At 36.5% G+C, this 24416-nt stretch overlaps 1 protein-coding gene across 5 annotated transcripts in view; it reads right to left on the reverse strand.

Moving 5' to 3' along the window:
- CFAP44 (cilia and flagella associated protein 44) overlaps window positions 1–24416 on the reverse strand; it is a 133891-nt gene that overhangs the window by 65986 nt on the left and 43489 nt on the right. For all 5 annotated transcript variants that reach the window (XM_065942581.1, XM_065942580.1, XM_065942582.1 and 2 more), the window contains 2 exons: window positions 13091–13252; window positions 9339–9581 (listed from right to left, as the gene is read on the reverse strand). In XM_065942581.1, coding sequence (XP_065798653.1) covers window positions 9339–9581; window positions 13091–13252 — 405 coding nt within the window. The remainder of the gene's footprint in view (window positions 1–9338; window positions 9582–13090; window positions 13253–24416) is intronic.

Genomic DNA, 24416 nt, shown 5'->3' on the forward strand with positions numbered 1-24416 from the left:
ATTTATCATGGCAATCATTTTATGATACATGCAAATCAAATCACTATGCTATGTACCTTAAATTATACAGTACTACAAGTTAATTATATCTCAGTAAAACTAGGTAAAAAAACTTTAAATCCAGGGTGCATGGCTAAATTTGAATTTCAGATAATCACCAAGTTTATCTTTAGTACAAGCATGTTCCATGTAATATCTGGCAACCCTAAAGCTAATAAGCATTAAATATGTTTGTTAGATAATTAGTAACTTTTGCATGTTTCAAGACACTAGAACTCTATTCTACTACAGTTGTTTCTGTACCTCTCTCCCTCATGATATGAGGAAGTTTCCCGAGGGCAGGACCATGTCCTATTTATCTTTACCCCTTGAAACCCACACAACAGAATCCATCGATAATTATTTTATAAAGCACAGAAGGCAAAGGGTCAAGGGGCTAATACATGGAATCCTAAGGTGCCTTCATCCCTACTTTCCATCCTTCTTGCTGCTTGCCTCCTTAGAAATTGCTATCAAAGATATATTTCTAAGAAATGTTGGTGAGGAGTCGCATGAACCCTCATCACTCCTTACAACAACAGGCCTTAGCTAGGCAGTCCTCTGGCCTGGCCAAGGACTTGAGACCACTCACGAACTAGTGATAATCTTTCACATATATTTCTTTTTTTTAATATAAATTTATTTATTTTAATTGGAGGCTAATTACTTTACAATATTGTAGTGGTTTTGCCATACATTGACATGAATCAGCCATGGATTTACATGTGTTCCCCATCCTGAGCCTCCCTCCCATCTCCCTCCCCATCCCATCCCTCTGAGTCATCCCAGTGCACCAGCCCTGAGCACCCTGTCTCATGCATTGAACCTGGACTGGCGATTTGTTTCACATATGATAATACACATGTTTCAATGCCATTCTCCCAAATCATCCCACCCTCCCCCTCTCCCAAAGAGTCCAAAAGACTGTTCTATACATCTGTGCCTCTTTTACTGTCTCGCATATAGGGTTATCATTACCATCTTTCTAAATTCCATATATCTGTGTTAGCATACTGTATTGCTGTTTTTCTTTCTGGCCTACTTCACTCTGTATAATAGGCTCCAGTTTCATCCACCTCATTAGAACTGAATCAAATGTATTCTTTTTAATGGCTGAGTAATATTCCATTGTGTATATGTACCACAACTTTCTTATCCAATTGTCTGCTGATGAGCATCTAGGTTGTTTCCATGTCCTGGCTATTATAAACAGTGCTATGATGAACGTGGTTATACGTGTCTCTTTCAAATCTGATTTCCTCAGTGTGTATGCCCAGAAGTGGGATTGCTGGGTCATATGGCAGTTCTATTTCCAGTTTTCTAAGGAATCTCCACACTGTTCTCCATAGTGGCTGTACTAGTTTGCATTCCCACCAACAGTGTAAGAGTGTTCCCTTTTCTCCACATCCTCTCCAGCATTTATTGCTTGTAGACTTTCAGATAGCAGCCATTCTGACTGGCATGAAATGGTACCTCATTGTGGTTTTGATTTGCATTTCTCTGATAATGAGTGATGTTGAGCATCTTTTCATGTGTTTGTTAGCCATCTGTATGTCTTCTTTGGAGAAATGTTTATTTAGATCTTTGGCCCATTTTTTTTAATTGGGTCATTTATTTTTCTGGAATTGAGCTGCAAGAGTTGCTTGTATATTTTTGAGATTAATTCTTTGTCATTTGCTATTATTTTCTCCCATTCTGAAGGCTGTCTTTTCACCTTGCTTATAGTTTCCATCATTGTGCAAAAGCTTTTACGTTTACTAGGTCCCCTTTGTTTTTTTTGTTTGTTTGTTTGTTTTTTTGCTTCTATTTCTAATACTCTGGGAGGTGGGTCATAGAGGATCCTGCTGTCATTTATGTCAGAGAGTGTTTTGCCTATGTTTTCCTCTAGTAGTTTTATAGTTTCTGGTCTTACGTTTAGATCTTTAATCCATGTTGAGTTTATTTTTCTGTATGGTGTTAGAAAGTGTTCTAGTTTCATTCTTTTACAAGTGGTTGACCAGTTTTCCCAGCACCACTTGTTAAAGAGGTTGTCTTTTCTCCATTGTATATTCATGCCTCCTTTGTCGAAGGTAAGGTATCCATAGGTGAGTGGATTTATCTCTGGGCTTTCTGTTTTGTTCCATTGATCTATATTTCTGTCTTTATGCCAGTACCATACTGTATTGATGACTGTGGCTTTTTAGTACAGCCTTAAGTTGGACAGGTTGATTCCTCCAGTTCCATTCCTCTTTCTGAATATTGCTTTGGCTACTCGAGGTTTTTTGTATTTCCATACAAATTGTAAAATTATTTGTTCTAGTTCTGCGAAAAATACCATTGGTAGCTTAATAAGGATTGCATTGAATCTATAGATTGCTTTGGGAGGTATACTCATTTTCATTATATTGATTCTTCCAATCCATGAACATGGTATATTTCTCCATGTATTTGTGTCCTCTTTGATTTCTTTCATCAGTGTTTTATAGTTTTCTATATATAGGTCTTTTGTTTCTTTAGGTAGGTGTATTCCTAAGTACATTATTCTTTTCGTTGCAATGGTGAATGGAATTGTTTCCTTAATTTCTCTGTTTTCTCATTGTTAGTGTATAGGAATGCAAGGGATTTCTGTGTGTTAATTTTATATCCTTCAACTTTACTATATTCATTGATTAGCTCTAGTAATTTTCTGGTGGAGTCTTTAGGGTTTTCCATGTAGAGGATCATGTTATCTGCAAACAGTGAGAGTTTCACTTCTTCTTTTCCAATATGGATTCCTTTGATTTCTTTTTCTGCTCTGATTGCTGTGGACAAAACTTCCAAAACTATGTTGAATAGCAGTGGTGAGAGTGGGCGCCCTTGTCTTGTTTCTGACTTTAGGGGAAATGCTTTCAATTTTTCACCATTGAGGATAATGTTTGCTGTGGGTTTGTCATATATAGCTTTTATTATGTTGAGGTATGTTCCTTCTATTCCTTTCTGGAGGGTTATCACAAATGGATGTTGAATTTTGTTAAAGGCTTTCTCTGCATCTATTGAGATAATCATATGGTTTTTATCTTTCAATTTGTTAATGTGGTGTATTACATTGATGAATTTGTAGATATTGAAGAATTCTTGCATCCCTGGGATAAAGCCCAGTTGTTCATGATGTATGATCTTTTTAATATGTTGTTGGATTCTGTTTGCTAGAATTTTGTTAAGAATTTTTGCATCTATGTTCATCAGTGATATTGGCCTGTAGTTTTCTTTTTGTGTGTGTGTGGCATCTTTGTCTGATTTTGGTATTAGGGTGATGGTGACCTCGTAGAATGAGTTTGGAAGTTTACCTTCCCCTGCAATTCTGGAAGATTTTGAGTAGGATAGGTGTTAGCTTTTCTCTAAATTTTTGGTAGAATTCATCTGTGAAGCCATCTGGTCGTGGGCTTTTGTTTGCTGGAAGATTTCTGATTACAGTATCAATTTCTGTGCTTGTGGTGGGTCTTTTAAGATTTTCTACTTCTTCATGGTTCAGTTTTGGAAAGTTGTACTTTTCTAAGAATTTGTACATTTCTTCCAAATTGTCCATTTTATTGGCATATAGTTACTAATAGTAGTCTCTTATGACCCTTTGTATTTCTGTGTTGTCTGTTGTGATCTCTCCATTTTCATTTCTAATTTTGTTGTTTTGATTCTTCTCCCTTTGTTTCTTGATGAGTCTGGCTAATGGTTTGTCAATTTTCTTTATCTTCTCAAAGAACCAGCTTTTGGCTTTGTCGGTTTTTGCTATGGTCAATTTTGTTTCTTTTGCATTTATTTCTGCCCTAATTTTTAAGATTTCTTTCCTTCTACTAACCCTGGGGTTCTTCATTTATTCATTTTCTAACTAGAAAATTTACACTTTAGGTGTAAAGTTAGGTTATTTACTTGACTTTTTTCTTGTTTCTTGAGGTAAGCCTGTATTGCTGTGAACTTTCCCCGTAGCACTCTTTTACAGTGTCCCATAGGTTTTGGGTTGTTTTGTTTTCATTTTCATTCATTTCTATGCATATTTTGATTTCTTTTTTAATTTCTTCTGTGATTTGTTGGTTATTCAGCAGAATGTTGTTCAGCTTCCATATGTTTGAATTTTTAATAGTTTTTCTCCTGTAATTGACGTCTAATCTTACTGCATTGTGGTCAGAAAAGATATTTGGAATGATTTCAATTTTTTAAAATTTACCAAGACTAGATTTATGGCCCAGGATGTGATCTATCCTGGAGAAGGTTCCATGTGCCCCTGAGAAAAAGGTGAAATCCATTGCTTTGGGGTGAAATGTCCTATAGATATCAATTAGGTCTAACTGGTGTATTTTATCATTTAAAGTTTGTGTTTCCTTGTTAATTTTCTGTTTAGTTGATCTATCTGTAGGTGTGAGTTGGGTATTAAAGTCTCCCCCTGTTAATGTGCTATTGTTAATTTTCCCTTCCATACTTGTTAGCATTTGCCTTACATATTGTGGTGCTCCTATGTTGGGTGCATATATATTTATAATTGTTATATCTTCTTGTTGGATTGATCCTTTGATCGTTATGTAGCGTCCTTCTTTGTCTCTGTTCACAGACTTTATTTTAAAGTCTATTTTAGCTGATGTGAGTATTGTTACTTCTGCTTTCTTTTGGTCTCTATTTGCGAGGAATATCTTTTTTCAGCCCTTCACTTTCATTCTGTATGTGTCCCTTGTTTTGAGGTGGGTCTCTTGTAGACAGCATATATAGGGGGTCTTGTTTTTGTATCCATTCAGCCAGTCTTTGTCTTTTGGTTGGGGCATTCAACCCATTTACACTTAAGGTAATTATTGATAAGTATGATCCCGTTGCCATTTACTTTGTTGTTTTGGGTTCACGTTTATACACCCTTTCTGTGTTTCCTGTCTAGAGAAGATCCTTTAGCATTCGTTGGAGAGCTGATTTGGTGGTGCTGAATTCTCTCAGCTATTGCTTGTCTGTAAAGCTTTTGATTTCTCCTTCATATTTGAATGAGATCCTTGCTGGGTACAGTAATCTGGGCTGTAGGTTTTTCTCTTTCATCACTTTAAGTATGTCCTGCCATTCCCTTCTGGCCTGAAGAGTTTCTACTGAAAGATCAGCTGTTATCCTTATGGGAATCCCCTTGTGTGTTATTTGTTGTTTTTCCCTTGGTGCTTTTAATATTTGTTCTTTGTGTTTGATCTTTGTTAATTTGATTAATATGTGTCTTGGGGTGTTTCGCCTTGGGTTTATACTGTTTGGGACTCTCTGGGTTTCTTGGACTTGTGTGACTTTTCCTTCCCCATTTTAGGGAAGTTTTCAACTATTATCTCATCAAGTATTTTCTCATGGTCCTTCTTTTTGTTTTCCTCTTCTGGGACTCTATGATTCAAATGTTGGGATGTTTAACATTGTCCCAGAGGTCTCTGAGGTTGTCCTCATTTCTTTTAATTCTTTTTTCCTCTCTGCTTCATTTATTTCTACCCTTCTCTCTTCTACCTCACTTATCCTATCTTCTGCCTCCATTATTCTACTGTTGGTTCCCTCCCAAGTGCTTTTTATCTCATTTATTGCATTATTCGTTTTATATTGACTCTTTTTTTATTTCTTCTAGGTCCTTGTTAAACATTTCTTGCATCTTCTCAGTCCTTGTCTCCAGGCTATTTATCTGTAACTCCATTTTGTTTTCAAGATTTTGGATCATTTTCACTATCATTATTCTGAATTCTTTATCAGGTAGATTCCCTATCTCTTCCTCTTTGGTTTGGTTTGGTGGGTATTTATCCTGTTCCTTTACCTGCTGGGTATTTATCTGTCTTTTCATCTCGTTTATAATGCTGTGTTTGGGGTGGCCTTTCTGTATTCTGGCAGCTTGTGGTTCCTCTTTATTGTGGAGCTTCCTCACTGTGGGTGGGGCTGGACGTTTGGCTTGTCAAGGTTTCCAGGTTAGGGAAGCTTGTGTCAGTGTTCTTGTGAGTGGAACTGGATTTCTTCTCTCTGGAGTGCAATGAAGTGTCCAGTAGTGAGTTTTGAGATATCAGTGGGTTTGGTGTGACTTTGGGCAGCCTGTATTTTGAAGCTCAGGGCTATGTTCCTATGTTGTTGGAGAATTTGCATGGTATATCCTGCTCTGGAACTTGTTGGCCCTTGGGTGGTGTTTGGTTTCAGTGTAGGTATGGAGGCTTTTGATGAGCTCTTAGTGATTAATGTTCCCTGGAGTCAGGAGTTCTCTGGGGTTCTCAGGTTTTGGACTTAAGCCTCTTGCCTCTGGTTTTCAGTCTTATTCTTAGAGTAGCCTCAAGACTTCTCCATCTATACAGCACTGATGATAAAACATCTAGGTTAATGATGAAAAGTTTCTCCACAGTGAGGGACACCCAGAGAGGTACATAGTTACATAGAGAAGAGAAGAGGGAGGAGGGAGATAGAGGTGACCAGGAGGAGAAGTGGGGGAATCAAAAGGAGAGAGACAGATCCAGCCAGTAATCAGTTCCCTAAGTGTTCTCCACAATCCGGAACACACAAAGAGATTCACAGAGTTGGGTAGAGAAGAGAAGGGGGAGGGAGGAGATAGAGGCGACCTTGTGGAGAAAAAGGAGAGTCAAAAGGGGGAGACAGAAATCAAGCCAGTAATCTCGCTCCCAAGTAAATATAGGTACTGAAAATTGGGTTCTTAAAGGTACTAAATTGGTAACAAATACCAAAAAGCAAAGACTAAAAATCTAGAGTAGAGGTTAGATTCTCAAAAATACAATATTAAAAAAACAAAACAGTCACAAAAATTATATATATACATATGTTTTCTTTAGAAATGGGGTCTTTTTTTTTTTTTCTGCAAGGTAATAGTAGGTTATAAGGAGAAGGCAATGGCACCCCACTCCAGTACTCTTGCCTGGAAAATCCCATGGATGGAGGAGCCTGGTAGGCTCCAATCCATGGGGTCGCGAAGAGTCGGACACAACTGAGCGACTTCACCTTCATTTTTCACTTTCATGCATTGGAGAAGGAAATGGCAACCCACTCCAGTATACTTGCCTGGAGAATCCCAGGGACGGCAGAGCCTGGTGGGCTGCCAACTCTGGGGTCACACAAGAGTCGGACATGACTGAAGCGACTTAACAGCAGCAGCAGCAATAGGTTATAAAAATGAAAATTAAAGGAGTAATAGAGGACTTAAAATTTTTTTTTTAATTTTAATTTAAAAAGTGATAATAAAAATATATCTAGGAGTTTCTCTGGAGTTGTTGTGGACAGTGTGGGATCAGCTCATTTTCAGATAGTTCCTTGATCCAGCTTATACTTCTCAAGATCTATAGGCCCTTCCTATGTAGTCGGAACTAACTACAGGGTTTTACTGTGTTGCACCTGTCACTTCCAAAGCGGTTCTGTTTATTTTAGCTTCTTCTGTTTGCTGGTCTCTTCAGTGTCTAATCTCCACCCTGACACAAGGGGGCAGTGGTAGTCACTTTTTTAGGCTCACTTGTTCAGTCTGCTGTGGGGAGGGAGGAGCACTGCAAACAAATATCACTGGCGTGTGTGGGGAGTGCTCGCAGTGTTTCAGCTGCACTGGGTTTGCCCCTGCTCACGGCATGTGTGCTTTCATGGTCTACACTTCTCAGGCTCTAGGTTGCTCTGCCAGAATTGTCTGAGGCGGCCCTGGATTGCGTGCACTTTCCAGGTCTAAGTCACTCAGGTTCAGGTCCTCAGGTACTCAACAAAGGCACAAACTTGATTGGACCTGAGTTTTGTGCCCTTCCCAGATCCGAGCAGCTCAGGTGACCAGATGCTTGGCAAGCACAGTCACCCCCAGGTGGGCGGTGCATCTTATCGCCTCCCCATCCCAGCAGCCCGGTTTTCTGGGTGTACAATGGGTGTGCCTTCTCAGGTGTGCCATGTGTCTCTTCTGGGGAGCTGATCTCTGGCTGCGACCCTCCCGGCAGACGTCAACTCTCCAAAATCCCAAAAACTCTTGGTTAGCAACAAAGCCTGCTTGCAGTTTGGTAGAGGATGCCTCTCTGGGGCCTCGATTGCCCCCTTCCAGCTCTGACTGCCCTTGCCTGCCTGTCTCCGGCGGGGATGGGCTGGTCCACAGCTGGCTAACTCTACTCAGTCCTTTGTTCTGTGAGCAGGCCTGGCAGTGTCTTAGGTTAGGGCTTTTCACGGGATAGCCATCCCACAGTCTGGGTTGCTACCTTAAGTTAGTTCCCTCAGATTGCCCTGGGGCCATTCAGGCCCGGTCCTTACCCTAAGCAATGCAGCCCGTGCCTCCCTGTCCAGCCCCTGCTTGCTAGTGGTGGATGCGAGCGTCTGTGCTGCTTCTCTGCTGGGAATTGCCATTAGGCACGTAATCTGTGGGTTTTAATTATTTATTTATTCTTATTACTGGTTATGTTGCCCTCTGAGATTCCAAGGCTTGCCACAGACCCACCGGTGAGAGCATTTCCTGGTGTTTGGAAACTTCTCTCTTTTTTAAGACTCCCTTCCTGGGATGGATCTCCATCCCTACCTCTTTTGTCTCTCTTTTTATCTTTTATATTTTGTCCTACCTCCCTTTGAAGACAATGGGCTGCCCTTCTGGGTGCTTGATGTCCTCTGCCAGCATTCAGAAGTTGTTTTGTGGAACTTGCTCAAAGGTTCTTTTGATGAATTTGTGGAGGAGAAAGTGATCTCCCCGTCCTATTCCTCCGCCATCTTAGGACCGCCCCCTTTCACATATATTTCTATGTGAATTTATGAGAAATTTATTATATAGTGAAGGAAATCTTGCTTTGCAATAGATCAATAAAATATTTTATTAGAGTAGAAAATATGTATTTATGAGATGTAATTGTCACACTGTGGTAACATTCCTAGGTACCTGTCTCCCATTTTTCTGTGCTTATTAGCCAAGTACCAATTTCTTTGACGGTGGCACTGTGATCATCTATTAATAAAAACAGCCATTTACCCAGATTTCCATGTGGCTACATAGCATAGTTGTAGGTAATGAAAGGTAAGCAAGTCCAGTGGATTGTGCTGCTATCATTCTCAAAATTTTTAAATGACAGACTCACTTGGAAAACCTCTTAGCCCTTTGCCCTTCTATCTTTGATTCTTCTTTCCTTTGACCTTCTGAAACATGTGTGATTGTCATAGATAAAAGATATAGTAGACAGACATATAAAAGATTTTAAGATGATATAAAAACTAACACATTCATTTGTCAAAATCCAAGCCTTCAATAGTAGATAATAACTGAAGTCTTAGCACAGAGTCTTAGAAATTAAGAATGTGATAGAAAATAACACATATATTGGATTAGGACTGAGATAAAAATTTATTACATTATTACTCACCAAAGAAATCCAGAACTTTCCTGGCTCAGAGTAAAATCCACAGAGGATGTGACAGGCCGTTGAAGGAACAAAGATTTCAGGTAAGGGCTCCTCTTCCTCTTCCTCCTCCTCCTCCTCCTCTTCTCCCTGGAGTTCCTTTTCCACATCTTCGCCCATCTCTGTTTCTAGCCTTTTCCTTCTTTCTTGCTTTTCCTTCTCCTTCAGCTCCTTTTGTTTCTTTCTCCTTTCAATTTCTATTAATCTCTTTAGCAAAAGATATGATGGGATTTAAGAAAAAAAACTGTAATTCACTCATTCACACTATAATAAAAGAAAATAGAAGATAGAGCCCTAGGAAAATTTATAGCTCTAATACAACAAATGTCATTTAAAAATTATTATCAATTTGGTAAGAGAACAGACTTGTATGATTTCAATACCTTTAGACCATGAAATTTTTGTACCTTGTTTTGTGTCCCTGGATATGTTCCAGAGTCTGCTAGTTTATAGTCTAGGGGAACTTGAACAGAATTTGTATCCTACTACTGTGTGAAAATTGTATAAATCTTAATTATGTTGAATCAGTTCACAGTGCTTTCCAGGTCTACTGTATCCTTCTACTTCTCTATATATTCATTCTATTAATTTTTGAGAGTTTGATATTGACACTCCAACTAAAACTCTTACTTAAAAAAAATAATTGTAATATATGGTAGAACTATATGTAACTTTGTTTTGTATTTTCCAAGTCTCCTGCAAACGTGTTACATACTTTCATAATTTAAAGATAAAATTTATTTTTAATTATTATCAATTTGGGAATATATCTTTATCATTAAACTTTTCAAATCATTGGAATGACTTTCTGCATAACTCCCACTGATCTTGGTTTTTTGTTTTCTTTACAGTATTTATTTTTGATTGATTGATAATTGGTTAACAATATTGGTTTGATTTCTGTCATACATCAACATGAATTTGATCCCGGTTTTATAGAAATTATTTTGCCTTTTTTTCCTAAGAGAGAAGCTAAGTAAAATTTTTCTCAGAGCCTATCATTGTCAATCCATGAATTCTGTGGATTGAAATAGTCCATGAAAGAAGGTGATTTATCTTTGGTGGTAAAGTGATTTATATCCTTAGCCTCTATCAACTATTGCAAAAGCCCCCTAACACTAGCATCCTGACCGCCCATCTTTCACCTTTTTATTGTTTACCCTGTAGAATTAACTTCCAAATTTATATGACCCATCATATCAATCCCCTCCTCAAAAACTGACAATATATATGTTTCAATACTACTCTCTCGAATCATCCCACCCTCTCCTTTCCCCACTGTGTCCAAAAGTCTGTTCTTTCAATTCAGCTCAGTTCAGTCACTCAGTTGTGTCTGTCTTGCAACCCCATGAGCTGTAGCACGCCAGGCCTCCCTGTCCAACACCAACTCCTGGAGTCTAACTAAACTCATGCCGATTGAGTCGGTGATGTAATCCAACCATCTCATCCTCTGTTGTCCCCTTCTTCTCCTGCCCTCAATTTTTCCCAGCATCAGGGTCTCTTCAAATGAGTCAGCTCTTCACAACAGGTGGCCAAAGTATTGGAGTTTCAGCTTCAGTGACCTTCTAATGAACTGCCAGGACTGATCTCCTTCAGGATGGACTGGTTCTTGGATCTCCTTGCAGTCCAAGGGACTCTCAAGAGTCTTCTCCAACACCACAGTTCAAAAGCATCAATTCTTCGGCACTCAGCTTTCTTTATAGTCCAACTCTCACATCCATACATGACCACTGGAAAGACCATAGCCTTGATTAGATGGACCTTTGTTGGCAAAGTAATGTCTCTGCTTTTTAATATGCTATCTAGGTTGGTCACAACTTTCCTTCCAAGGAGTAAGCATCTGTTAATTTCATGGCTGCAATCACCACCTGCAGTGATTTTGGAGCCCAGAAAAACAAAGTCAGCCACTGTTTCCCCATCTATTTGCCATGAAGTGATGGGACTGGATGCCATGATCTTAGTTTCCTGAATGTTGAGCTTTAAGCCAAGTTTTTCACTCTCCTCTTTCACTTTCATCAAGAGGCTCTTTAGTTCTTCTTCATTTTCTGCCATAAGGGTGGTGTCATCTGCATATCTGAGGTTATTGATATTTCTCCCGGCAATCTTGATTCCAGCTTGTGCTTCTTCCAGCCCAGCGTTTCTCATGATATACTCTGCATATAAGTTAAATATGCAGGGTGACAGTATACAGCCTTGACATACTCCTTTTCCTATTTGGAACCAGTCTGTTGTTCCATGTCCAGTTCTAGCTGTTGCTTCCTGACCTGCATACAGGTTTCTCAAGAGGCAGATCAGGTGGTCTTGTATTCCCATCTCTTTCAGAATTTTCCACAATTTATTGTGATCCACAGTCAAAGGCTTTGGCATTGTCAATAAAGCAGAAATAGATGTTTTTCTGGAACTTTCTTGCTTTTTTGATGATCCAGCAGATGTTGGCAATTTGATCTGGTTCCTCTGCCTTTTCTAAAATCAGTTTGAACATCTGGAAATTCATGGTTCATGTATTGTTAAAGCCTGGCTTGTAGAATTTTGAGCATTACTTTACTAGCATGCGAGATGACTGCAATTGTGTGGTCATTTGAATATTCTTTGACATTGCCTTTCTTTGGGATTGGAATGAAAACTGACCTTTTCTAGTCCTGTGGCCACTGCTGAGTTTTCAAAATTTGCTGACATATTGAGTGCAGCACTTTGACAGCATCATCTTTCAGGATTTGAAATAGCTCAACTGGAATTCCATCACCTCCACCAGCTTTGTTTGTAGTGATGCTTCCTAAGCCCACTTGACTTCACATTCCGGAATGTTTGGCTCTAGGTGAATTATCACATCATTGTGATTAACTGGGTCATGAAGATCTTTTTTGTACAGTTCTTCTGTGTATTCTTGCCACCTCTTCTTAATATCTTCTGCTTCTGTCAGTTCCATACCATTTCTGTCCTTTATCGGGCCAATCTTTGCATGAAATGTTCCCTTGGTATCCCCTGGTCTGTCCTTTATATCTATGTAAAATAGACAGCCAGTGTCCATGCTCTGTGACAACCTACAGAGGTGGGATGGGGAGAGAGGTGGGAGGGATGTCCAAGAGGGAGGGGACATATGTATACCTATAGCTGACATATAGGAGAAACCATCACAATATTGTAATTATCCTCCAATTAAAAATTAAATTAAAAAATACAATAAAAAACCTGTCACAATTTATTCCAGTGGCCTAAGGAATAAATCATCTTGGCTAGAATTTAGGGGGTCCTTTGTGGTGGTCACAGCCTCCTATCAAACTCCTCTACAAACTGCGTCCCTCTGTTTCATGGCCCAGTCTTCATCTCTTGAAACAACAAAACCCTTGCAATTCTGCCTTCCCTCAGGATGTTCTCCAAGTTTTTAATGTTTTCCCATTTTTAGCCTCTCAAAATCCTTCCGTTTCTTTAAATACTAAATGTCTGCTCAGTGAAGTCATCCTTGACCTCCTCTCATCCCTCCATCACAACCATATATTCTTTCCTCTGCATGCCCCTAAAATTCTTTTCTTTGCACTGTGATTTTAGTATCTATTCATTACCTCCTTCTAATACAGTTAGCTGCTTTCTACCAGATAAGCTCCTTAAAGTAAAAGTTTGTATCTTCTTCTTCATATTTTCCTAGCATTTAACACGGACTGTTTTATATCATAAGAAAGAAAATAATTAGAAGACAATGCTTCAAGAATATTTCATACCAGAATCTTAGATTTGACACTTGTGAAATGGAAATATTTTAAACACATGTCTTTGATTTCATAGGAAACTACATCATGGTCCTCCTCTTCCTCCTTTATAGCTGGAAATGGAGCTTCAAGAACATAGCCATCCTCACAAATAATCAGTAAAGTACTTTCAGGCTAAAAAAAAAAAACAATGATTAAACATATCATTTACATTTAGGCAAGCTTTTAGAAGCATAGTTTGAAAATATTTTAAACTATAATTTTAAAATTATAAAGCCTATAATTGCTATGATTACTAGCCATTTTAAAAAGATACTTATTACCAGCAATAACCACAGTAAGGAACTAAGTCAATCTTACCAATCACTATACACATAAATACACTTATATTATTATTAATTAATAAACCAAGTGTTAAAATTAGATTTATATTTGTTTCCTTTATAGATGCCCTCTTTCCTGAGCCAAAAATTAAGTTGTGAAATATGTCAGCTGAAAGGGCAGAATATTAAAATTAGGACTTCCAAGGAAAATCTGCAGTATGTGGACAGCATATACAACCTCTGCCTCCTTTGATGAATCATCCTCTGCTTGAATTCATTTAATGTGAATGCCCCAGGATTCTTATTCTCTCCTCTTTTTTTCTTTCTCTCCATAAACATTCCCTGAGAAATCTTGTAGCCATCATGGCTTCATTACCACTCACAAGCAATTAGACTCCGAATTCATCACTCTAGTCCAGACCTCTCTCCTGAGTTTCAAAATCATGTATTTAACCACTGTGGGAAATTCCCATCTTGATACTCCATAGATGCATTATTCAAAATGTTTATTCATTCAGTTATTTTATTCTATACTTCTCTATTATGTACCTACTATGTACTCAGAATTTTGTAAAGTGCTAGAGGTAAAATTATAATAAGAAAAATAGGAATTGTCTCAGCCATTATGGAGCTTACCTCCAATGGGAAAGCTTGTCATTTAACAAATCATATAAATAAATGTAAATTATAACTGCAACCACTGTTGCAGAGGTACCACAAGGAGGTTGTAAAAAGTTTCCTGAGAAGGTGGTACCTAAGTGTCGATGTGAAGGATGAGTAGAAGATTATTTCCATAATAAGTTGGGGGAGGGCTTGAGGGAATATGCTATGTAAAGAATACACCATGTGCAAATATCCTGTGGCACATATGGGCTTTTAAGAAAGTTGTGGCCTTGGTGGTATCACTAAGGTCAAGAGAACAAAAGTGAGAGGAGAGATTGGGACAGAGCCTAGGAGAAGCAACACTCAATGCCTGAATGAAGAAGGCTGAGGAGTGACATGACATTGGAGAAGAAATCAGGAGAGAATAATGTCCCAAAAAGTCGAAGGGAAATGGTATTTCAAAGAGGAAATGAGGGTCAACAAGGTCAACTGAGGCTAAGAGGGCAAGAAAGATAAGAACTAAAATTGTTAAATGAATACGACTGGTATCTCTGCAAAGTGTTAACCAGGTGGGATTATGAGACAACAAACTTGTAAGAGCATGTGAAGGAAGAAGTAGGATGTAAGGAAATGCAGTTCATGGGAATAACCAACCCCCAGGAGAAAAATGGAAGGAGAAGGATGGGGCAGTGACTGGATGAGAACATGAGGACAAGGAATTTTTTCTGAATAAGTAACAGGGCTTGAATATATTTCAATATTAATGGAAATAATTCATTAAACAGGTGGGGTTAAATTTATATGACAGAAAAGAGAAAACAGTGTGAAATGTTGAACACAGTGAGAGTAGATTCCCAAGGTCACAAGGGGGAATTGGCCTCAAGCAGGAAGGCACATAGCACCTCTACTGTAAGAAAAATAAAAAGGGAAGAGGAACAGGTACCTGCAGAAGTAATAGGATTTTACATTCGGTAGTGGGAAGGTGAAGGAGTTCCTGGCATAGGTCTCCTACTTGTTCTGTGAAATAAGTGATGCTGAGAATGAGAGTGAGTGAGCAAGTGGGAGACTTGAAGCTTTGAGGAGAGGAGGGGTTTTTAAATGATCATTGTGGGTGAAAGAGAGTGATAAGAAAAACATCATAGAATCGCTAAGCCCTACTATGAATTGTGTTGAGGCCAGTTGAGTCACTAAATCATGAAGAAGCTAATCTTTCCTGTTGCATGACTATCTCTAACTGCCCTTGGTAATCACTGTAGGCAAATATAGATCAACTGGGTACAGTCAGGGATGGGTTTTTGCCAGAAATGTATGAAAAAAAGAGAAAGGAGCTCAAGGCATTGGAAGAGTGTTACTGAACCTTATTGATAGAAAGAATCATGACATTTAAGCCAGATATAGGAGGAACTTAAGATAAGAGTCTTAACTAAAGACTTCCCTGATGGCTCAGACAGTAAAGCATCTGCCTATAATGCAGGAGACCCAGGTTTGATCCCTGGGTAGGGATGATCCTCTGGAGAAGGAAATTGGCAACCCACTCCAGTACTCTTGTCTGGAAAATCCCATGGATGGAGGAACCTGGCGAACTACAGTCCATGGGGTCGCAAAGAGTTGGACACAACTGAGTGACTTCACTTTAAGACAGGAATGGACTAATAGGTGAGAGAAAACAAGTGGTGAAGGAACAAGAGGTGCCTTCAGAGAACAAGTGGAGCAGAAGTAGCCAAGTGAACAGGATGAACAAGAGAGAGGCTGAGGTCAGAATGTGAGCTATCTGAATTGTTCACTGTTCAGTCACTCAGTTGTGTCTGACTCTTTGCAATGCCATGGACTGCAGAATGCCGGGTTTCCCTGTTCTTCACCATCTTCCAGAGCTTGCTCAAACTCATGTCCATTGTGCCGGTGATGCCATCCAACCATCTTATCTGAACTGTTGACTTTTAAAGCTGAGTTTTTATAAGATTTTGTGGTTGAAATTGTGTCCCCACAAATTCATATACAGAATGTGTTATTTGGAGACAGGGTCTATAGAGAGGGCCCTAATCTAGTAGGACCAGTGTCCTTTTAAGAAGGGGAGATTAGGATACAGGGGGACAACCATGCGAGGACACGATGAGAGGGAGGCCATCTGCAAGCCAAGGAGAGAGGCCTCAGAAGAAATCGAAACTGTTAGTACCTTGATCTTAAACTTCTAGCCTAAACAAACCGTGAGAAAATAAATTTCTGCTCTTTAAGCCACACAGACTGTAGCTATTTTGTTATGAAAGCTCTAGTAAATTAATCAACAGGTGGTCATAGTGCCCAGTTGGTGGCTCTGAGTGTGTGGATAAACGGTAAAGGTCATGTGAAATGAAAAGGTCAAGAGACTGAAGCAACTTGATCAACTAGGCACATGTTGTTAATATCATTCAGGATACTTGTTTATACTTTGGATGAAGAGAAAGATAACCACAGTCTTAAAATTTTTAAAAGGGGAAGACGTGACCAGGTGGTCAGAAGATAACAGCACTATAAAAAGAGAGAGGGTGAGCCTCAGAGCAGCTGTGTTTTATGAGTCAAATCAGAATAGTAATATATATATTGCCACAAATGTAATCAAAGTTAACTACTACACTTCTCTCCCTCACCCTGAACAGGTATAATGAATGCTGAGAAGTTGATGTGTATCCTTTCACACTTTTCTCCTCAGAATAGAATTTTTTCAAGAAAGAAAAAGGGCATTCATTTATTCTTTCAGTGAAGATATGGTAAATCCATATTCATTAAAATAAAATAATCAGACATATTAGAAATAAAACATCAGGAGTGAGAGTCAACAAAATTTTAAAAATCCATTAAGATTTCAGATGTTGAAATGATCAGACATAGCCCAAAAAATAATTATGCCTACCATGCTTAAAGTTACAAGAGAAAATCTTAAAATATCTGCAGGAAACAGTTTTATCTATTAAAACTAACAAAACAGATACAAAAAAATAATCAAATAAAACTTCAAGAGCTAAAAATACAAAAGTTGAAATTAGTATGGTGAAGGGGGACTTTAACACTACTAACTGAAGAGATAACTAGTCAGCAGAAAACAGATGAGAAGAAATCTATGAAATACAACTTAGTTTTTTTTAAGTTAGAAGATACAGAAGATAGACCAAGACATTTAGAGAATAAGATTGAGAAATTCTAACATACTTGATCACATCTGAAAGGGAAAAAAACAAAAGCAATTATTTCAAGACAAATTGATTAAATTTTTCCTCCAGAATTGATACAAGTTACAAACCCATGGATTCAAGCACCTATATACATCAAAACAAAATTGCAGAACACTAAAATCAGAAAATCCAAAACACTGCCAAAAAAGGACAAATTACTTTCAAAAGAGTGACAATCACACCAACAGGTAGGAGAAGTAACTGAAGTTAGAAAGCAGTGGAATGGCATCTTGAGTGAGCGGAAAGAAAATTACTGCTATCTAGAATTCACTGCCAACAAAAATATCCTTTAATACTGTAAGAAAAACTTCCAGAAAAAGTTAGAGGGCTTGCAAACAGCAAACTTGCAAATAAGAGGAAAATGTCCCAAATGCAAGAAGGAATAAATAGCAAAGAAAGTGGTCAATATGTGGGTAATTCTTAGTAATGGTTAATTGAATATATCTTGTGAGATTTAAAAAATACAAGTCTTAAAAATCAAATCCTCATACACTATTGCTGGGGATGTGGATTGGTGCAGCCACTATGGAGAATAATATAGGTATTCCTTAAAAAACTAAAAATACAGTTACTGTATGATCCAGTAATTCCACACCTGTGCATATATCTGGAGAAAATTCCAATTCAAAAAGACACATGCACCCTAATACTCAGAGCAGCACTATTTACAATAGCCAAGACATGGAAGCAACCTAAATGTCCATCAACAGAGGGATGGATAAAGAAGATGTGATATATATACAAAGAATTAAAAAGAATGAAATAATGCCACTTGCAGCAACATAGATGGATCCAGAGATCATCATAATAAGTGAAGTCAAACAAATATCATATGATACTGCTTATGTGCAGAATCTAAAAAAATATATACAAATGAACTAATTTACAAATCAGAAACAGACTCACAGACATAGAAAACAAACTTATGGTTACCAAAGGGGGAAGAGGGAGATAAATCAGGAGTTTAGGATTACCAAATACAAACTACTGTGTATAAAATAGATAAACAACAAGGTCCTACTGTTATGGCACCACAAAATGTATTATCTTGCAGTAAATTATAATGGAAAAGAAACTGAAAAAAAAAAAAAACTGAGTCACTGTGCTGTACATTAGAAACTCATGTTGTAAAATCAACAATACATCAATTGTAAAAAATTTATACATATATATGTATATATCTTAAAAGATTACTTTAAAAATACACAGCAATGGAATATCACTCCAGAAGGAAGGTAGAGAGGACTTCTAAGGTGTTTGCATTGTCTTGGGTAAAGAATCAACAATAAACTTTCATAAGTTATGGACATATGTTAAAGTGTAAAGTATACATTAAAAGAATAGAAATAACTGTGTTACTTCCAAACAAGCAAAAGGAAAACTAGAATGATTATTAAAAAACAATCCAAAATAAGACAAATAAGGAAAGAAAAACCAAGAAAATAAGGGTTAAAAAGCACAAAATAAGATGGTAGATTTGATCCAAATTATAAATTTAGATAATTTATAGAAATAATATAATTTACAAATAATTATAAATATATATAAAATATATATAATTTTGATATATTTAATGCATATTATAAATATATAAATTTCTATAAATATATAATTATAAGTATTTATTTATATATATTATATATACTTTATATATTTATATTATATATAAATTATACATTTTATATAATATATAATATGTATTATATAATTTTATATATAATTATAATTATATATAAATTAAATATTATAATAAAATTCATAATATATAACATATGATATATAATATGTGTAATAACATATATACATATAATATATAATAATATATATAACATAACAATTATTATATATAATATTTTATATTTATTACATGTTATTATATATATTATATATATGAACATTATATATATTGTAATATATATACAATATAATACATACTATATATAATGATTAAAATAATATATATCATGTAAAATATATATAATATATTAAATAATATATATAATAATATATGATTATAATTATATTTATTGGTAATATAGTTATATAAAAAATTATATAATTTACATACAATTAGAATTATAATTACATATATAATTATAATTATGTATGTAATTATATATAAGTATAGATATTATATATATTATATAATATATATTATACATTAAATTATAAATATATAATATATTGTATATTACACTATAATATTATAAATATATATAAAATATTATTTATAATTATATGTATAATTATATATAAATTAATATTTTATAATATATACATAATATATAATTATAACATAATATAATATTATCTATAATATTTTACTTATTATATATTTATATTTTATTATATATCATATAAAATTTATATATATTATATAAGGTTATTATATATGATATATAAGATATATAATATAACATATAACACATATATATTATATAATATATAAATATTACATATATCATATGATATATAAGTATATATTTATATAAATATTTAATAAATATAATATATAAATATAATATTATATATTAATATAATAGATACAATATATAATGTATGATATATAATATATACTATATATTATATATAATATTTCTATTATATATGTTATATAATTGTATAATTATATGTAATATTTATATAATGTATAAATTCAAAATATAATATATAATATATATAATACAATAATTAATGATATAATCTGTAATATAATAATTAACATGTAATATAATTATATATAATATATAATAATTATACTATATATATTTATAAGTAACATAATTTAGTAAATTATATAATTTCTATTATATAATTATATTACTTATAAATTAATTAAGTGCTTCAGCTAAAAGACAAAGATGATCAGATTGGATATTTTTTAAATCCAGCTGTTCACAAAAGACACACATAAAACAAATAATAGAGATGAAAAATTTACTTCAAAATAAAAGGTTTAATTTATTAGAAAATTGATGAGTTAAATTTCTATATACCTAATAGGCTTCCCTGTTGGCTCAGACGGTGAAGAATCTGCCTGCAACGCCAAAGACCCAGGTTCAATCCCTGGGTTGGGAAGATCCCCTGGAGAAAGGAATGACAACCCAGTCCAGTATTCTTGCCTGGAGTATTCCATGGACAGAGCAGTCTGGCAGGCTACAATCCATGGAGTTGCAAAGACTCAGACAGGACTGAGCAACTAACACTTTCACTTTCACTAATATCATGACTTCAAAATATATAAAGCAAAGAAGGGCAGAACCACAAGGGAAAAATATAAAGATTTTTAAAAGTCTCTCAGTAACAAGCGAATAGAAAAATCAAAGTAATATAGATAATTTAACTATATAATTAAAAATCTGAGCTAATAGACATAAGCAAAAACTGCATAGAACTTTGAGAACAGGCTACATACAGTATCACATGAAGAATATTTATAAAGCACAGGAAGAATATTTACAAGTACATTAAGATTATTTATAAAATTTGCCTCAATTTCAAAAGATTAAAATAATAGAGCTAAAGTAAAATGCAATCAAACTCAGATGGCAAAGAATCTGCCTGCAATGCAGGAGACCCACGTTCGACCACTGGGTCAGAAAGATCCCCTGGAGAAGGGAGTGGCTACCTACTCCAGCATTCTTGCTTGGAGAATTCTATGGACAAAGGAGCCTGGTAAGTTACAGTCCATAGGCTTGTAAAGAGTCAGACACGACTGAGTGACTAACACTTCATTCACTTCATCAACAATTTAAAAGTAAAAATTCCATGTGTTTAGAAATTAAGAGCAAGCTCTGGGAGTTGGTGATGGACAGGGAAACCTGGCATGCCGCAGTCCATGGGGTCTAAGAGTTGGACATGACTGAGCGACTGAACTGCCTGCCTAAGAAATTAGTATTTCTAAAAGAGAACAACATGCAGAGTAGGACAACACTGGGCTCAACGCATGCTATAAACACACCAAAAAAAACCCTATATATGGATCAATTCTCACTGAAAATAAACTAGAAACTAATAGAAAGGTCTTCTGCAACCAAGGCTACAAAAGAGATCCACAAGGAGTTGGGTAGGGAGGAGAAGCAATCAGGTCAGGACTCATGCCCCTAGGAGAGAACACAGAAGAGGAGGGGGATTTCACAGCTCAGATATCATCCTTGCAAAGTGAGGGTGCACATAAAGATGAATATTAAGATTAATAACTAATGTAAGTACCCATCTCATGAAATTAGAAAATAAACTCTTAATACAGTAGGTATGAAAGTGAAAGTTGCTCAGCTGTGTCTGACTCTTGGCAACCCCATAGAATAGTCCATGGAATTCTCCAGGCCAGAATACTGGAGTGGGTATCTGTTCCCTTCTCCAGGGGATCTTCCCAACGTGGGGATCAAACCCATGTCTCCTGCATTGCAGGCAGATTCTTCACCAGCTGAGCCACCAGGGAAGCCCAAGAATACTGGAGTGGGTAGCCTAACCCGTCACCAGCAGATCTTCCCAGCCCAGGAATCAAACCAGGGTCTCCTACATTGCAGGCAGATTCTTTATCAGCTGAGCTACCAGGGAAGCCCACAGTAGGTATAGGATCATAATAAAAGAACATAACTTAATGAAACAAAAAACAAAATAAAATCAATATAGTGAAAAGTTCCTTGAAAATACTGACAAACTTCTAGGAAGATTAAGCAAGAGGGAGGGGAAAAAATAACCAATATAAAAAAATAAAAAGGAAACATCTCTATAGATCTTGTGACATTAAGAATATTATGAAAATTACAGACAAGAAACAAGTTCCCTAGGGGGGAAAATGAGCTTACCAAAACTAAATCAAGAACACATCTGATTGGAACCATAATAGCCAAAGCAATCTTGAGAAAGAAAAAGCTGGAGGCATCATAACTACCTGATTTCAAACTATTCTGTAAAGTTATAGTAATCAAAATATAGTATTGTCATAAAAACAGTCATAAAGATCAATGGAACAGAATAGAGAACCCCAAAATAAATCTACATACATATGGTAAATTATGATATACCCTGTGAGTGTGAAGAAGCTCAGAGCACGTTACATGATTGTGTCTGAACAGATCCCTGTCATCTGTGAATCCAGAGCTCCTATGGAAGTGATTTATCAGAAGATACATGTTCCATTAAGAAATTGAGAGCAGGGAACTGGGCAGGGTTCTGTATGGAGCTTAAGGTGTGCTTTCTCAGAAAGCACAAAGTTCTGGGACTAATAAAGAAGGTCTGTAAACTCAGAGATGCCTCCGAAGACCAGGGTTTTTGGCCTGCTGAGATCTGAGGAACAAGAGTGGACCTAGTGGCATTTGATTAGTGTGGAAAAGTTATAAAATAGCTGGAAGAATACATACAGAGAGGATGCAAAAGAGGGGTCTGAGGGAAACTAAGAGGATTAAAGCTGCAAAAGCATTCCTCTAGTGGATTTCTCAAACACACCAGCCAACATGCAAGGACAGGTGTCCTGTCAAACTATTTCCCCCATGAAACCTGATCCATCATTCTGCAATGACGCTGGAGGCCCGCTAACCCCATTTGTAACTGAAGGGCTTGCCCCTAATTCCCAGGCATGCACTCTGAGCAGCAGTACAAACAAACAATCTAATTAAAAAATGGGCAGAAGATCTGAACAGATATTTTTCCAAAGAAGACAGAGACAGACAACGAGTACATAAAAACATCATAGCTCAACATCACTACATAGCTCAACATCACTAATCATCAGGAAATTACAACTCAAAACCACAAGATATCACCTCACACCTCTCAGAATGAGTCGCTTCAGTCGTGTCCAATTCTTTGTGATCCCGTGAACTGTAGCCTACCAGGCTCCTCTGCCAAAATAGCTATTATCAAAATGACAAGAAATGCTGGCTAAGGTGGAGAAAAGGGAATGCTTATTGGTAGTAACATAAATCAGTACAGCCACTATTGAAAACAATGTGGAGATTCCTCAAAAAATTAAAAGAAACTACATATAATCCAGCAACTTCACTTCCAGGTATTTATCTGAGATAATGAAAGCATTAACTTGAAAAAATACGCGCAGCCTCATGTTTATTGCAACATTCTTTACAATAGCTAAGAATGTGAAAACAGTCTAAGGGTACACTGAAGGATGAATGGAGAAAGAAAAGAAAATATTCCCTTATGATTATATAACACAATGGAATATTATTCAGTCATAAAAGAATGAAATCTTGTAATCTGCAACAATATGGATAGACTTTGAAGGCATTAAGTTAAATAAGTAGAAAGAAAAGATAAATATACTATGATCTCACTTGTATGTGGAATCTTAAGGGAAAAAAAACATAGATGCAGAAAACACACTGGTGATTGCTAAAGTAGTTTAGGGATGGGTAAAGCAAAGGGTTCAAAAGGTACAAATTTCCAATTATAAATTAAGTCATGGGAATGTAATGTACGGCAAGATGACTATAGTCAATAATACTTTGCTTACTTGAATGTTGCTCAAGAATAGATCTAGGGTGAAACAGATCACCAGCCCAGGTTGGATGCATGAGACAAGTGCTCGGGCCTGGTGCACTGGGAAGACCCAGAGGGATTGGGTAGAGAGGGAGGTGGGAGGGGGGATCAGGATGGGGAATACATGTAAATCCATGGCTGACTCATGTCAATGTATGACAAAAACCACTACAATATTGTAAAGTAATTAGCCTCCAACTAATAAAAAAAAAAAAAAGAATAGATCTCAAAAGTTCTCATGTACAGTGACAGATGTTAACTATACTTATTGTGGCAATCAGTATGTGGCAAATCATACGAGTATCAAATCATGTTGTTTATTTAAAACTAATTTATGTCAATTATACTTTAAAATGGAGAAGGCAATGGCAACCCACTCCAGTACTCTTGCCTGGAAAATTCCATGGACGGAGGAGCCTGGTAGGCTGCAGTCCATGGGGTCATGAAGAGTAGGACATGACTGAGCGACTTAACTTTCACTTTTCACTTTCATGCAGTGGAGAAGGAAATGGCAACCCACTCTAGTGTTTTTGCCTGGAGAATCCCAGGGACAGAGGAGCCTTGTAGGCTGCCGTCTATGGGGTCGCACAGAATCAGACATGACTGAAGCGACTTAGCAGCAGCAGCAGCAGCAGATTTTAAAAAATTTTTAAAGGACTATGATTTCCCAGGTGGCGCAGAGGTAAAGAATTCGACTGCCAATAC

The sequence above is a fragment of the Muntiacus reevesi genome, chromosome 8 (genome assembly GCF_963930625.1).
Source record: "Muntiacus reevesi chromosome 8, mMunRee1.1, whole genome shotgun sequence".
Taxonomy (NCBI): Eukaryota; Metazoa; Chordata; class Mammalia; order Artiodactyla; family Cervidae; genus Muntiacus; species Muntiacus reevesi.